This window comes from Staurois parvus, unplaced genomic scaffold, assembly GCF_062004578.1.
Source record: "Staurois parvus isolate SC_StPar_1 unplaced genomic scaffold, SC_StPar_1.0 ptg001054l, whole genome shotgun sequence".
In the NCBI taxonomy this organism is placed as follows: domain Eukaryota; kingdom Metazoa; phylum Chordata; class Amphibia; order Anura; family Ranidae; genus Staurois; species Staurois parvus.
The window spans coordinates 61,019-77,640 of record NW_028318850.1 but is presented as its reverse complement, the minus strand read 5'-3'; the positions used below and the strand labels follow the sequence as shown (position 1 = coordinate 77,640).

The following is a 16,622-nucleotide window of genomic DNA, read 5'->3' as shown; positions in this document are numbered from 1 at the left end:
TCCACGGAGCACCACCACTGATGATTATATACTACTACCTGGCACATCTTTATAGACTTTTTATATGAATCCTCATCAATTTCATTTTATATGGGAACTTATTCATTACTTTTAGGGCTGCACTGTTCTATATTATTTAGTAATGTAATCCTAACAGATTACTATGTTTTGTGTATAGGTCATGTTTTTACTTTTTTTAATCTCCTGCCGGTTCCGCCCCCTGCATCGTGGCGCTCGCAGGGAAGGGAACCCGGAAGACAGATGCCGGCATTGGCCGGAGGACACAGCGGGAGGACATCGGCTGGAGGACACAGCGGGAGGACATCGGGGGATTGCTGGGACAAGGTATGTTACACTACACACACACTACAGTGTAATCCCGAGTGTGGCTTGGGGTTACAGCTTTTGGTACTGAAAGTTAACCCCAAGCCGCACTCGGGATTACTGCCAGGGAGTTTAATCTGATTTTACTATACACTGTGAGCTTCTTATAATGTGCATTAGAAGCTGTCAGGTTTTGACAAAGAAGGTGTGTCCTTTGAAATGCGTAACCGCCCCCTTCCCACTCCTCCATTCCAACTGTGTACGGCGATCCATGAAGAAATGTTAGCGGTGCTGGCCATTAGCAGTCCTTGACAGCTGTCAAATCTAGTCCCTGATATGCGGGCAGAGGGATTAGGACCGGTCGTGCACTTAACACACTCGAGGTCACTTCCATGCTGAGATCTATACCTGAGCTGCTTGCCAAGAACTTTACACGAGTGTTCTATTTTAATTGTTTCAATAAATATTACATAAATCGCTGATGGAGGTCCCGCGCTGCTGTCTCTTTTGTCTTTAGAAGCAGAGTGAAATCTTTATTAAGATATGGAAGGTATTTGTTACAACACAGACACTCCTTGGATCAGGAATTTGCTCCAAACTGGATGAAAGAGCCAGGAGGAAACTGGTCAGAGAGGCTACCAAGAGGCCTACACAGCAACTCTGAAGCCGTGTCAGAAATTGATGACAGTGTTCATTGTGTGCATGTGACAACTATATCACAAATTCTAAACAAATGTGACTTGCATGGGAGGGTTACAAGAAAAAAGTCGCTCCGCAAGAAAGGCCACATTCAACACTGAGCTTTGCGAAAGCGCACCTTGAAGATTCTGAGGCCACATTGAAAAAGGGGTTCTGGTCAGATGAGACTAAAATTGAATTATTTGGTCTCAACACTAAACGACATGTCTGGCCGAAATCGAATCCATCTCACCATCTAAAACAACACCATTCCTATAATAAAGCATGGAGGTGGGAATATCCTCTGTTTCTCTGCAGCATGGACTGGAGCATTTGTCAGGATAGGCCCTAGTATATGTGAATGTGACAAAGCATGTCTGCGTTAAATTTCCAGTCTGTCCCCCCATTTTCAAATCCCAGCTCAAAAGACTTTTAATGCATATCATTTTATCTGCTCATACTGAATATCTGGCTTTGTTTTGATGGTTTTAACGAAAGGTAACCTCTGCTCATACATTAAAGCATCATATGCTATTTATGAAATGTCTAGGCTTCTGATGGGTCTACTTTTAGTGTTTCTCTGAAAGCCAGTTTATTGTGATACTGGTATTAATGAAAATATATATTTTTTCAATGTTAATGTTTTGTGTACCCCTTCACCTCTGCTTCCTCACCTGTTGGTCACAATACTATTGCTGCCACTCTCCCAGTCCCCGGCAGCAGAGGTCCGCAGCAGCTTGTTCTTGCTGGTGTCTAGTGGTACCAGGAGGTACACCATAAGGTTTGCAAAGTGGATGGCCTGGCTAAAGACAGTGCTTTCCTCATTTTGCACCAGTTCCACTTGCTGTTGCTTGCTGAGTGACGGCCAAAGACGTAACTGCTCGGCAGCGAGGTCCATCACCGTGTTCTCCTTGTCTGAACTTTCCACTCCATTCTCCTGAAATAAAACACCAATAAGTTAAGGGCATGGCATAGCACAAAGGTGTTGGATCATATTGCTGATCAAATTTCAATCATACATCTCCTGAGGAACTACACTAAATGGTCAAAAGTTTGTGGACACCTGGCCGTCTGACCTCTATGACCTGGCTGCATTCTTATCCCATTCCAACAGTTGGCACCTCCACACACTTTGTAGCTATACCAGCCTCCACTCTTCTTTTCACAATATTTTGGAGTGTTTCTGGGGGAATTTGAGCCCATTTAGCCAAATAAACATTTGTGAGGTCAAGTACTGATGTTGTATGAGAAGGCCTGGCTCACAATTAGAGTTCAAATTAATCCCAAAGGTGTTCAGTAGCGTCGAGGTCAGGACTCTGTGTTCACAACTTGAGTTCCTCTGCACCAACGCATCAAATCATGTCTTTATGGAGATGTTGGATGAGAAGGCCTGGCTTATTACAATTCATCCCAAGGGTGTTCAGTGGGGTTGAGGTCAGGGCTCTGACTTGACCACTTGAGTTCCTCCACAACAATGCATCAAACCATGTCTGTATGGAGATGTTGGAAGAGAAGACCTGGCTCATTTCAATTCATCTCAAGGGTGTTCAGTAGGGTTGAGGTCAGGGCTCTGACTTGACCACTTGAGTTCCTCCACAACAATGCATCAAACCATGTCTGTATGGAGATGTTGGAATAGAAGACCTGGCTCATTTCAATTCATCTCAAGGGTGTTCAGTAGGGTTGAGGTCAGGGCTCTATGTTGACCACTTGAGTTCCTCCACACAAACGCATCAAACTATGTCAAGGCTTACCAATTCATAATGAGAGGTTCAGTAGGGTTGCTATCAAAGCTCTGACTTCCTCCATACCAACTCATCTTTATGGAGATGGTTTGTGTACAGGGGCACAAGCTTGCTGGCACAAAGAAGGCTGTTCCCTAAACTGTTTTACAATAATCCAAAACTGTAATAAATAGGAAGGGATTCCATGTGATTTTGATCTTGTGGTGTACTAGGTGTGATGGTTAGGTGCCCTTAAACTTGTGGCAATATAATTTATAAGTGCTGCAAACATCCAGTTCACACTGGCAACCTGGAGGTATTCTGTACTCCGTAGGTGTACACACCACTAAAAATTTCATTTACTGCTTGTGTGATTGGCTCACTGATTTTCCCAGATGTCTGTACTAAGATGCAAGTTAGATTTTAGGCATCCACTGTAATAGGAATTTAATTTTTGGTGAGATACTCCCGAAGGAATAAATACTTCTAAAGGGATGGAGACACTGCAACATTTCTCATCAGAACACTGAGACTGCACCAGGTGGTTATAATGAACTGGACCATCAAATTCAGAATCAGTCTGCACAGGACATGGTCAAACAAAAAGCTACTTCTTCAGAACAGAAACGGGTTGGAATCTGCAACATTTCTTAAAATTGCTGCAATGTACACTGATCACCCAAAGGGGATCGTTTTTTATTTTTCTCAACAAAAGTAGAGTTACCGTTAGAAATCACACCCTACATAGTCAGTGTCATTTCTGTATGTTTCTAAGGAAGCAAGGGAGACCAGACTTTATGTATTTTTACCTGCAGTAAAATGCAGAGGAGGAGGGGAGCCACAAAGGCATGCATGATTGGTACAAAGTATCAGTCACAAGCTGCCATAAAGGAAGAGCCCAGAAGAGCTGGTGGACAATGTAGCAGAGGCAGGAACCCTGTTTATGTTGGAGCAATCTTCTATACCTGTGATAACCGATAGGAGAGTGGCTTGGCAGGAAAAGGCCAGGATGAACAGCTCCACGATTTGACACACCAAATCATGAAGCTGACCATTTCAGAGTCATTTCTTTGTTTTCCAATTATTGCATCTGCACAGGAAGTCTAAATATGACTATGTAGTTCCAGAGGCACTGGAGTTAGGCTCAATTCTCTCAGCAAAGTAACAAACTTGGTGAGACATGCCCTTCTTCATCTTTGCAATAAAACAATGGTGATGCGGGGTGTGGCTGCTACTCAGCTATGCCAGCACAGAGCATTGCAACGTGAGGGCAGAAAACAGCATTTTCAAAGAAAAAGTATTTTAAGACATATCCTAGAAAAAAAACAAAACTCAGTTACAAATGATAACAGAGTACTAAAAAGAGAGGTGTGAGACGTCTTTAAATAATTTTGTATACATACCTTAGGATTGGAAGTTGGCTCCTGATTAGCTTCTTTAGAGGTCAGGTAGAGGGCCCGCACTTGGTTCTGAACATCGTTATAAAATGTGGTCTCCCAGAACTGCTGATTGGTCCATATGGCGTGATCCTGGACACACGTGTAGGCGAACTGGCTGACCCCCGGAGACAGTTTCTGTGAAAAGTAACAGAATATTATTTACAAACCGCACATACGTTTCTGCTTGTCCCCGATACCACAGGAAAATATGAAATCTTCAGGATATTTTCCATCTTGATGATGCAGGGGGAACAATTCTGCGTACAAGGTGATGTTTAGCATTTTTTTTTTCATGTGTCGGGAACAATTAAAAATTGGAAAGTAAGACGTTAAACACAACATTTGGATAAAACATCTTGTACGTGACTCAGTCAACAACAAGCCAGCGTCATCTACAAACGTTTCCCCTAGTATTTTCTTCCAAGAAAGAGAGATAAGAGGGATGACTAAGAGATGTTTGCCATGGACTCGTCTCCTGTATCTCCCCGACTGTTTTTAAGTTTCATAAAATCTTTTACTGAAAATGTGACAAAACTCGCTGAATTACGGAAAAAGCTGACACCACTTATGTAGAGTTACCCAACAACGAACAGGGATAACAGGCACCTGATAGAACACTTGAGATAAAATATATTCTAATTATAAGTACATGTGCACTTCATTTTCTTTTTGGCCCCTGAAAAGTCCCACAAATACCTGTTGATCAATCCAATGCAACTTCCTGGGATGGGGTGACAACAAAGCTGCACTGCTCCTGAACTCAGAGCAGAGTTGTCACTCTCATGTCGGTGGTACCTGCTTGCAGTGGGATGAAAAGACGTTGCAGGGGATGTGGCTATCTGCATTACCACTGTCCATTCACAAGCCTTTAACCACTTCCAGTCCGGACACTTTTACCCCCTTCCTGTCCAGGGCAATTTTCAGCTTTCAGCGCTATCACACTTTGAATGACAATTGCGCGGTCATGCAACACTGTACCCAAATTAATATTTTACCATTTTTTGAGACAGATAAAGCTTTATTTTGGTGGTATTTATTCACCGCTGGGATTTTTATTTTTTTTGCTATGTAAATGAAGAAGTCCAAAAATTTTGATAAAAAGTGTTTTTTTAAATAAAATTTTGCAAATAAATAATATTTCATCATAAATCTTGGCCAACATTTATTCCGTTATCTTTTTAGTAAAAAAAAAAAATCCAAATTAGTTTATAACCAACAATTATAATTTTTAAACATTTTTTTTTACATTTTTATTTTATTTTTTTATAATATTTTTTATTTATTTTTTTTACATACTGTCACCCTAGCAGTACAGTGTCACCATGGTGACACTGTACTACTTGTGGGGGGTGATGAAGATTTTTTTTTTTTTACACTGATTGCTTTTACACCCATATAGGATGTAAAAGCAATCATTTGTCTTTCTCTCTGTCTGCATTCTTGCACTCACTGAGAAGTACTGAGTGAGCTGTGATTGGTCACAGCTTGTCACATGGTACACGGCTGTTGTGAATAGCTTTGTACCATGTGACCTCTGTGATCATTCACAGATTTCACACGTTGTAAGCAATGATGTCACAAGTGACATCTTGCTTACTACTTTGCATGTGATCACTGATTGGCCAATCAGTGATCACATGATCGGGACCTCCTACAGAGGTCCTGTCCGAAGATCGGTGTTTCCCTGTGTCCGGAGGACAGAGCAGGCACCGGATCGCGGTGCTGCGCGCTCCCAGGGAGCGCGCACAAGCAGGGTGCGGGGAGGCCGTTTATAAACGGCCACCCAACCCTGCACTGCCACCGTCTAGCCGTTTATATACAACGGCCGGTCGGAAGTGGTTAACTCACAAACTGGCAGCCCTCCAGCTGTTAAACTCCCATGAGGCACTGCAAGATTGACAGTTACAAGCATGACTCCCAAAGCCAGAGGCATGATGGGACTTGTAGTTTCGCAACAGCTGGAGGGCCGCCAGTTTGACATCCCAACTAGCTGGTCAATCAGCACCTGTCCAAACCTATATTCCACCCAGTGCTTTTTGGATTGGCAGCACTAACTTTCCATATATAAGTATAGAACCAGCACCACGGAAATTGTATAAGACAACAGTAAGCTGCAGAACCCAAACTATAAACTTATAGGATATACAAAACTTAAAAAAAAATAGGCTGCGCTTAAATACATACAAAAGTGTAACAAAAAAGTGACAAAACAATAAAAAACAATATTTTAAATCAAAGTGAAATCCAGCAAAAACGAAAAAGTCCAAAAGTTTAAATAATCGATAATGTCCAAAATATTTAATCACCAAGTGAATCCACCACCAAAAATGGTTAAATAAAACTCACCAGAGTAATATGCTGATTGTAACAAAACAGCATATAGCACTTGTTACTCTGGGAGCAATGATGATTATGGTGACAGCACGCTCCTGGTCTGCTTGCACGTTGCATGTGCATGTTTAGCTGGGTCTGAGTCGCTTGTATTCATTACACACCAGGGGCGGGCTGACCATTTGGAAACTCGGGCACTGCCCGAGGGCCCGGGGTCAGTAGGGGGCCCCATGAGATTCCCCTGGTACCTTTTTCATAGGCTTTTTTGAGTTTGGGCAAGTACACAGGGGCCCCATGATCCCCTATTGCCCGGGGCCCCCATGAGTTGTCAGTCCGCCCCTGTTACACACGCTGGTGTCAGCATGGACACCTTGCTTGTAAGTGCATTTCTTCATTAAAGTTTGACATACTGCACCGTGATTGTTCACTTTTTTTCTTTTGAGTGACGGTCTGATCATCTCTCAGTTTGAATACTAAATCACCTTTGGAGTGGATTTTCAGCTTTGCATAACATCATCTGTTGGAGTTCATCCCTCATTTCTTCAGGGTTGCTGTCACCATATTCATCATTGCTCCCAGAGTAACAAGTGCTATATGCTGTTTTTTTACAATCAGCATATTACTCTGGTGAGTTTTATTTAACCATTTTTGGTGGTGGATTGGTGACTACCGTATTTTTCGCACCATAAGACGCACTTTTTTCCCCCCAAAAAAGGGGGGGAAATGTCAGTGCGTCTTATGGAGCGAATATGGAGCGGCCGGTCCGGTATTTCCACTGCCGCCGTGTCAGAATACCGGGCCGGCCGCTCAGCTCTACAGCGGGACCTTATAGAGATGACTGCTGACCTTTGGGGAGGGGGGGGAGCGGGTACCTGAATTTGACAGATACCCGCTCCCACTTCCGTGGAGTTGTTCTTTCATCTTACCCGTTCCTCTATCCAGCGGCGCGCTGTCTTCCCAGCTTCTGTAGTGTGGGCATGATAGCCGGGTGCCAAGTGCGCATGCGCAGGAAGCGGTGCTTTTTGTGAATGGTAAGGCGGCACCTGGGACACATGACAGATCCCAGAAGCCGCCGGACCAATCACAAAGCGCAAGTGCTTCTCGCTCATGCGCACTGGGCACCCGGCTGTCATGCCGAGCGCCATTACAGAAGCCGGGAAGACAGCGCGCGGCTGGATAGAGGAACAGGTAAGATGAAAGAACAACTCCGCGGAAGTGGGAGGGGGTATCTGTCAAATTCAGGTACCCACCTCCCCAAAGGTCAGCAGTCATCCCCTGTACTATCCACAGTCTCTGGTCATCCCTGTGCTGTCCGCAGTCTCTGGTCATCCCTGTGCTCTCCGCAGTCTCTGGTCATCCCTGTACTGTGTCCGTAGTCTCTGGTCATCCCTGTGCTCTCCGCAGTCTCTGGTCATCCCTGTACTGTGTCCGCAGTCTCTGGTCATCTCCTGTACTGTGTCCGCAGTCTCTGGTCATCTCCTGTACTGTGGCCACAGTCTCTGGTCATCCCCTGAACTGTGTCCACAGTCTCTGGTCATCTCCTGTACTGTGTCCGCAGTCTCTGGTCATCTCCTGTACTGTGGCCGCAGTCTCTGGTCATCTCCTGTACTGTGTCCGCAGTCTCTGGTCATCTCCTGTACTGTGTCCACAGTCTCTGGTCATCTCCTGTACTGTGTCCGCAGTCTCTGGTCATCTCCTGTACTGTGTCTGCAGTCTCTGGTCATCCCCTGAACTGTGTCCGCAGTCTCTGGTCATCTCCTGTACTATGTCTGCAGTCTCTGGTCATCTCCTGTACTGTGTCTGCAGTCCATTAGTTCAGAATTTTTTTTTCCTGTTTTCTGCCTCTAAAACCTAGGTGCGTCTTATGGTCAGGTGCGTCTTATGGAGCGAAAAATACGGTAATTATTTTGGACATTATTGATTATTTGAACTTTTGGACTTTCTTTTTTGCTGGATTTCACTTTGATTTAAAATATTGTTTTTTTATTGTTTTGTCACATATTTTGTTACACTTTTGTATGTATTTAAGCGCAACCTATTTTTTTTTTTTTAAATAGTGTGCAATTACTTGTGAGCCAGTAGGAGGTACTCACACATATATCTCTATATGCAATATAATGAAATAGATCGCCGGCTTCCTTGCTCACCCTCACTTGGTGTGCATTAAAAAACAAACAGTGAATTCATGTGATGCCGCGCTCTATTAATCAGGCACCATCAAAAACGTAAATTAATCTATAAACATAATTGTGTACCTTATGTGTATGTACATATATCCCTTATACCGATCATTGCAATGCATTAAATCTTAGACACTATTATACAATAGGTACTTTAGTTGATAGTCCGGTGGTGATCTTGAACTTTAGAGGAGAAATCCTTTATACAATATGTTGTCAGTCTCCCAATAAGTGCAAATACACCTTTAAGTTCAATATACTCTCCTTTGTGATGATTAAGATATGGTGACTGCGGTATACAATAGAAGCTGCACCGTAGGTCAGTGTAATAAACGGAATCCTTTCCTTCCTCAGCTGGCTACTTGATCACAATCCTCATCGAGTGGTGTATATATAAAAGAAGAGAAGATGCATAGTGTCTTATCTGGGGTGTAAGACTTTAATGTGCGTTGGTAATGCACTCACATTTGAAAAGACATAAATGCGCGTTGTATATATATACAGTTGTGTCCAAAATTATTCAACCCCCACTGAAATTGAGTGTTTTGGCCAGTTTGACATTGCTTTTGATCATTCAGTCATCTTGCTTACATTTACATTAAAGAGGCACTTGTAGGTCAGACAAATATAACATAACAGTTATAATGAAATAACCACAAATGTCTTTTCTGTGCTCACAGCATTATCAGTTTTATTCAACCCCCAAGTGACATTCAATCTTAGTACTTAGTACAGCATCCTTTTACAGTTATAACAGCTTTTAAACGTGAAGCATAGCTTGACACAAGTGTCTTGCAGCGATCTACGGGTATCTTCGCCCATTCTTCATGGGCAAAGGCCTCCAGTTCAGTCACATTCTTAGGCTTGCGCACTGCAACTGCTTTCTTTAAGTCCCACCAGAGGTTCTCAATCGGATTTAAGTCTGGTGACTGCGATGGCCACTCCAAAATGTTCCAGCCTTTCCTCTGCAACCATGCTCTAGTGGACTTGGAGGTATGCTTGGGATCATTGTCCTGTTGAAAGGTCCAACGTCTCCCAAGCCTCAGGTGTGTGACGGACTGCATCACGTTTCCATCCAATATCTCCTGGTACTGAAGAGAATTCATGGTACCTTGCACACGCTGAAGCTTCCCTGTACCTGCAGAAGCAAAACAGCCCCAAAGCATGATTGACCCTCCACCATGCTTCACAGTAGGCAAGGTGTTCTTTTCATCATAGGCCTTGTTCTTCCTCCTCCAAACATAGCGTTGATCCATGGGCCCAAACAGTTCTAATTTTGTTTCATCAGTCCACAGAACACTATCCCACAACTTTTGTGGTTTGTCCACATGGCTTTTGGCATACTGCAGTCGACTCTTCTTATTCTTTGGAGACAGCAAGGGGGTACGCCTGGGAGTTCTGGCACGGAGGCCTTCATTACGCAGTGTGCGTCTTATTGTCTGGGCTGAAACTTCTGTACCCACATCTGACAAATCTTTTCTCAGTTCCTCAGCAGTCACACGGGGACTTCTCTCCACTCTACGCTTCAGGTAGCGCACAGCAGTCGAAGTCAGCATCTTCTTTCTGCCACGACCAGGTAGCGTTTCAACAGTGCCCTTTGCCTTGAATTTGCGAATGATGCTTCCTAAGGTGTCTCTTGGTATGTTTAACATCTTTGCAATCTTCTTATAGCCATTGCCCTTCCTGTGAAGAGAAATCACCTCTTCTCTTGTCTTCCTGGACCATTCTCTTGCCTTCACCATGTTTGTAACCACACCAGTAAATGTCTAGAAGGAGCTGAGTATCACAGTCATTTTAAAGCTGCCTAATTGGTGCTTATTATGCTTGATTGCTGCTCGGTGACATCCACAGGTGTTTTCAATACCTGATGGAAAGCACCTGTATGAACCTCTGTTCTTCAGAGTGGTAGTCTTTAAGGGGTTGAATAATTGTGGCAATGAAGAAACCACATAAGAACCATTTACTACTGTATTACATAAACAATTGATGTCATTTTAGTTGCATTTGGGTAGTTACAACGTCCTTGTAGGATTTGATTCTGAATACAATTCCAAATGTACACTATAGTCCCTAAACCCCTTTACAGCATTGGGGGTTGAATAATTTTGGACACAACTGTATATAAACCTCCGACTGCGGTAAGGTTAGCCTCGTTGGTGTGCCTGCGCACACTGTCAATACTTGCCGTATCTCAGTGCGGATGCGTGGTGACGGCACTGCCCCTCCCCTACGCGTTACGCCACAGGGACTCGTGGCTTCCTCTGGGGGATGTAGAACTACACTCATTTTCCCACCGTGAGCTGCAGTGTCTCGGTGGGGGAACATGAGAGACACAAATGAAGGGAGGATTTGGCTCAGTCAGGGAAGGTATATAAGGTTTTGTTTGCAATTTGTTGTGCTTGTGCATCACAAAGTAACTAGATTTGTTGTTTGTTTAGACCCTTATACAGGTGCCTTTAGTCATACTTGAACACTGCTAATTTATTTTTCTGTCTCCCTCTCATAACCTAGTTTGTCTGTTAATTCTACCATTAGATCCAATATTTTTCCAAAAAAAAAAAAGCTTGAGGAAGGGGGAAGCTAAGACCCCAAAACGTGTTGTTTCTACAGTAACTGGCCACGACTGTCCATCACGTTAAAGGGTGCCTCGGGACTGTCCATAATTCCATAATTTCAAAGGGTGCCTTGACTGAAAAAAAGATTGAGAAACACTGGGTTAGAATATCTGAACAGAGGCAGCATCTGTTAAGTGGAAAACCACCGCACACCGAAGAGATCACCGATGTCCACATTTATTAGGAAAGATATTCATACGTTTGACATTGACATCCCTCATCACAGACCTCTAACGCATTTCACTTCAACGGCTTAGACAGAGAACGCTATGACTAAGCCATATGGGTGAAATGCATTAGAGGGTGGTCCTAGACAAGGGTTGTCAATGTCAAACAGGAGATAACCTTACTAATAAATGTGGGCACCAGTGATCCCTCCGGTGTGTGGTGGGATTACTTCTTAGCCCTTGGTCTGTGAGCAGAGACGGCTTGTAAAACCCCCAGCACTTGGGTTTGAGACGGCTTGTAAAACCCCCAGCACTTGGGTTTGAAGCGGCAGTGAGGAGGAGTGGCTTGGCGCAGAGGTGTCTGATTGAATGTGGTCACTGTTCAGGTCACATGCGGCTCCCTCGACAAAAAGTTGACAAAACAATAGGCTTTGTCAAGATGTATGGAGCCGACAGGGATACACACGACTTGAATTTTGGACAATTCGGCAAGAATCAGGTGAAATTTGAGTTGTGTATGGCAGCCTTTAGATCACATTCAAACACAAGGCCCGCAGGCTGAATCCAGCTCACCAGGTCATTTCTCCTGCAGCTGCAGCACCCCCCTGGTCTCCGCCCCCACCTTGGAGGACAGATCTGCTGGTCCACAAGATCCTACGCTTCTCCATGCAGCCACGAAGAGGCTCAGCTCAACAGTCAGCAGTAGAGAGGACGACAGAACTCCTCCTACAGATCATGTGCCTTTCTGTGCAGCTGCTGCACCCCCGTTGTCTCCGCCCCCACCTTGGAGGACAGATCTGCTGCTCCACCAGATTATATGCTTCACCATGCAGCCACGAAGAGGCTCAGCTCAACAGTCAGCAGTAGAGGATGACAGAACTCCTCCTACAGATCAGGTGCCTTTCTCTGCAGCTGCAGCACCCCGTCTTCACCTCCCCTGGTCTCAGCATTCAGCAGATTCTGGCCCTCCTCTGGTCCTCCTCCAGAACCTGCACTTGCTGCTTTTCAGCTCCACCCCCCAACTTCTTCCTGGCAGCTGCACAAGGTAAGGGGAGTGCAGTGTGATGTAAAGGAGTGCAAGGGCATGGAGGGATTCTTAACATCTGACGTGGGGGGAGGGGGTCCTCTGGATATCTAGTCTTACAGATACAACCGGCCCTTTGAGGGCAACCATTAAGCTGAGGCACCCAGCAATGGAATGGAGTTTGACACCCCTGCTTTAGATGGAAATTTAGATTTGATTTTAGCGAAACAAATAAATGCTCAACTACAACTAACACTTTCCAGGCAATTACAGCATTAGTTTTTTTTTGGGAAAAAAAAAGATTCAAGCTATATGAATAAAAGCTCACCTTTGCCCCCAAAAAAAGAAAAAAATTGCACTATTCAGACTGTGGAGGATTTACAGTTTTACCAGTAGAGGGCAGATCGATCTAACAAAACACATCAATCACTCATCTGCAACATCCAATCAATAAATTCCTCTTCCCCGAAACTATTTACAAGGGAGGATAAAAATATCCCTTTTATAGGAACAGCAATGAAGATGATCAGCATCATGTTTGTGGTAGCGGCACAGAGTTTCCTTGACAAACAAAACAAAAGAACACAAAAACAACCCAACAAAAGTTTGATATCTCTCAGTATATCAGGGAATGAAAACGCTTCCAAGTAGTAATGAGGAGGAATCTATTGTACGGGGTTATGGCCAACTTCTGGAAGTCTTCTCCAAGCATCAGCTACTCTTTATGGTAAAATAATACTAAGTGGTCCATCAGTTCTGCCCCCCCCCCCTTTTTTTTTTTTTTTTACCATTTTGTAAATCCCGGGGTTTAGGAAATGGTGAAAACTGCTGTTTTTCTTTTTATCTTTTTGCTGTGTTCCATTGGAGAGATCTTCCTTAAAGTGGTTGTAAACCACTAATGTGTTTCACCTTGCCCACCGGGGGCTTGGTCACAGACCAAGCCCCCCGGTGGGCGAGGCAAAACACGCCAGAGGGTGTGGCCAGAACAGCGGCTGAGGCCATTCCTCAACACTGGACTTCTGGGATCGGTTGAGCAACGTCCATCCCTTTGCTTATAAAGAGGAGTTTGGCTTCAATTTGTTAGTGTATTTAAATCTGCTAGTACATCAAACACTCCCCTTCCTCCAGACTGACAATGTTGCTGTTAGCGTCTCTGCTGCTCCTTCATCCAGATTGGGGGCGCTCTAATACAAGAGGTGTGTTACAGATCACCAAACTAGTGCAGCCACCACATTTAAAGTGTTATTAAACCCTGAACCCCGCATTCACTATATCCGCTCTCCCCGGACCCCGCATTCACTATATCCGGTCTCCCCGGACCCCGCATTCACTATATCCGCTCTCCTCGGACCCTGCATTCACTATATCCGCTCTCCCCGGACCCTGCATTCACTATATCCGCTCTCCCCGGACACTGCATTCACTATATCCGCTCTCCCCGAACCCTGCATTCCCTATATCTGGTCTCCCCGGACCCTGCATTCACTATATCCGCTCTCCCCGGACCCTGCATTCACTATATCCGCTCTCCCCGGACCCTGCATTCCCTATATCCGGTCTCCCCGGACCCTGCATTCACTATATCCGCTCTCCCCGGACCCTGCATTCACTATATCCGGTCTCCCCGGACCCTGCATTCACTATACCTGGTCTCCCCGGACCCGGCATTCACTTTATCCACTCTCCCCGGACCCGGCATTCACTTTATCCACTCTCCCCGGACCCTGCATTCACTATATCCATTCTCCCCAGACACTGCATTCACTATATCCGCTCTCCTCAGACCCCGCATTCACTATATCCGCTCTCCCCAGACCCCGCATTCACTATATCCGCTCTCCCCAGACCCCGCATTCACTATATCCGCTCTCCCCAGACCCCGCATTCACTATATCCGCTCTCCCCAGACCCTGCATTCACTATATCCGCTCTCCCCAGACCCTGCATTCACTATATCCATTCTCCCCAGACACTGCATTCACTATATCCGCTCTCCCCAGACACTGCATTCACTATATCCGCTCTCCCCAGACCCTGCATTCACTATATCTGGTCTCCCCAGACCCTGCATTCCCTATATCCGCTCTCCCCGGACCCTGCATTCACTATATCCGCTCTCCCCGGACCCCGCATTCACTATATCCGCTCTCCCCGGACCCTGCATTCACTATATTCGCTCTCCCCGAACCCTGCATTCACTATATCCGCTCTCCCCGAACCCTGCATTGACTATATCCGCTCTCCCCGGACCCTGCATTCACTATATCTGGTCTCCCCAGACCCTGTATTGACTATATCCGCTCTCCCCGGACCCTGCATTCACTATATCTGGTCTCCCCGGACCCTGCATTCACTATATCTGGTCTCCCCGGACCCTGCATTCACTATATCTGGTCTCCCCGGACCCTGTATTGACTATATCCGCTCTCCCCGGACCCTGCATTCACTATATCTGGTCTCCCCGGACCCTGCATTCACTATATCCCCTCTCCCCGGACCCTGCATTCACTATATCCGGTCTCCCACAGTACACAGAACATGGAAATGCAATTATTTTAGTAAATATAAACTGCTAAATACCTTTTCTCATCAGCAGTATATATCAGTCTACTGACTTCAGCACAGCACTGGTTAAAGTTTGCAGGAGGAGTTTTCTTTCTGCTCTAGGAGGATGCAGAACCCCTGACCTCTATCTGGACAGCGCTGATTGGCCCTGTGCTGATCACATGTACCCTCCCAAAAAAAACAAACAAAAAAAGAACCTCTCTAGCAATACACTAAACTGAGCATGTGCACATGGCTACAGGTTCAATCTGTCTTATCAGGAGATAAGAGTGATGCCTATGAGGATATAATCAGAGCTCCCAAGTCCTAGTATCACTAATGGTATATGCAAACAAAAAGGGGAAGCCAAAGAATGGACTTTATAGGCACTGCAATATTATTCATTAAAATTGTTACTTTATAAAGCAACAATGTTAATGAATAATATTGCAGTGCCTATAAAGGTCCATTCTTTCCCCTCCCCTTTTTTAAAGCATATATCATTATCAACAGATGGATTAGAGACAGTAAAAGAAGGGGAGGATCAGAGAAGACAGGATCAAACAGCTTTTTTACACAATGCAGAGGATTAACCCCTTAGATTCCACAGTGAGTATAACAAGCATGCTTTATTGCATCTACAGACTGATTGTACTGTTGGGGGTTTAGTAACACTTTAATGATTGATAAACTGCAACATATTACGTTTCTGGATTGGGTTTAATACCGCTTCATTCTCCAGGGTTGGGGATGAAGGAACAGCAGAGACAAAAAACAGCAACATTGTCACTTGGTGATCTGGCCAGTAACACACCTCTTGTATTAGAGCGTCTCCAATCTGGATGAAGGAGCAGCAGAGAAGCTAACAGCAACATTGTCAGTCTGGAGGAAGGGGAGTGTTAGATGTACTAGCAGATTTAAATACACTTACAAATTGAAGCCAAACTCCTCTTTATAAGCAAAGGGATGGACGTTGCTCAACCGACCCCAGGAGTCCAGTGTTGAGGAATGGCCTCAGCCACCATTCTGGCCACACCCTCTGACGTGTTTTGCCTCGCCTAAAAGTATCCTAACCCCGGCTTTAGATACTCTTTATTACATAGCCTCCCTAGCGGTCTGATTATGTCAATATTTCTGTGCTCAAAGCGGTACATTTTTTTGCATGGAAATATGTATTTTTTTTATTGTAGGCATAACTCACTGAAATCTGTCCGAACAAGAGTCTAGTAAACATCCCGGGTAGGTAAAATTTGAAACACGAAATCATAAATTAGAATATACTAAATAATCATAAAAAATAATAATATAATAATAAATGTAACTCAATAATATAATCAAACCAAAAACCCTGAAATGTGAAATATAGCGCCAAGTTCGCACATCGCTGAGCAAAGTCACAGAATCGTTTTCAGTGTCTGATGATGAATTTCCCCCACGAATCATTATCACTCAATTCTGCAAGTGGTTCTGATTTACTATCGCTGTTCTCTAGCCGGTCTAAAACCGTGTCTGACCTAAAGGGACGCTTTTTGGACGCCATGGACGTTTCTCAGTTTCCAGGCAGAAAGACCAGTAAAAATGCAGGCAGGGCGCCGG

The 16,622-nt window shown here is 44.6% G+C and overlaps 1 protein-coding gene across 1 annotated transcript in view; it reads right to left on the bottom strand.

Annotated features, from left to right (window-relative positions):
• Positions 1-16,622, bottom strand: part of LOC149440755 (myotubularin-related protein 13) — a gene marked incomplete at its 5' end in the record, with an annotated part of 208,535 nt that overhangs the window by 131,510 nt on the left and 60,403 nt on the right. The window contains 2 exons of the mRNA XM_089658165.1: positions 1,677-1,939; positions 4,130-4,300. Of these exons, the coding sequence (XP_089514291.1) occupies positions 1,677-1,939; positions 4,130-4,300 (434 nt within the window). The remainder of the gene's footprint in view (positions 1-1,676; positions 1,940-4,129; positions 4,301-16,622) is intronic.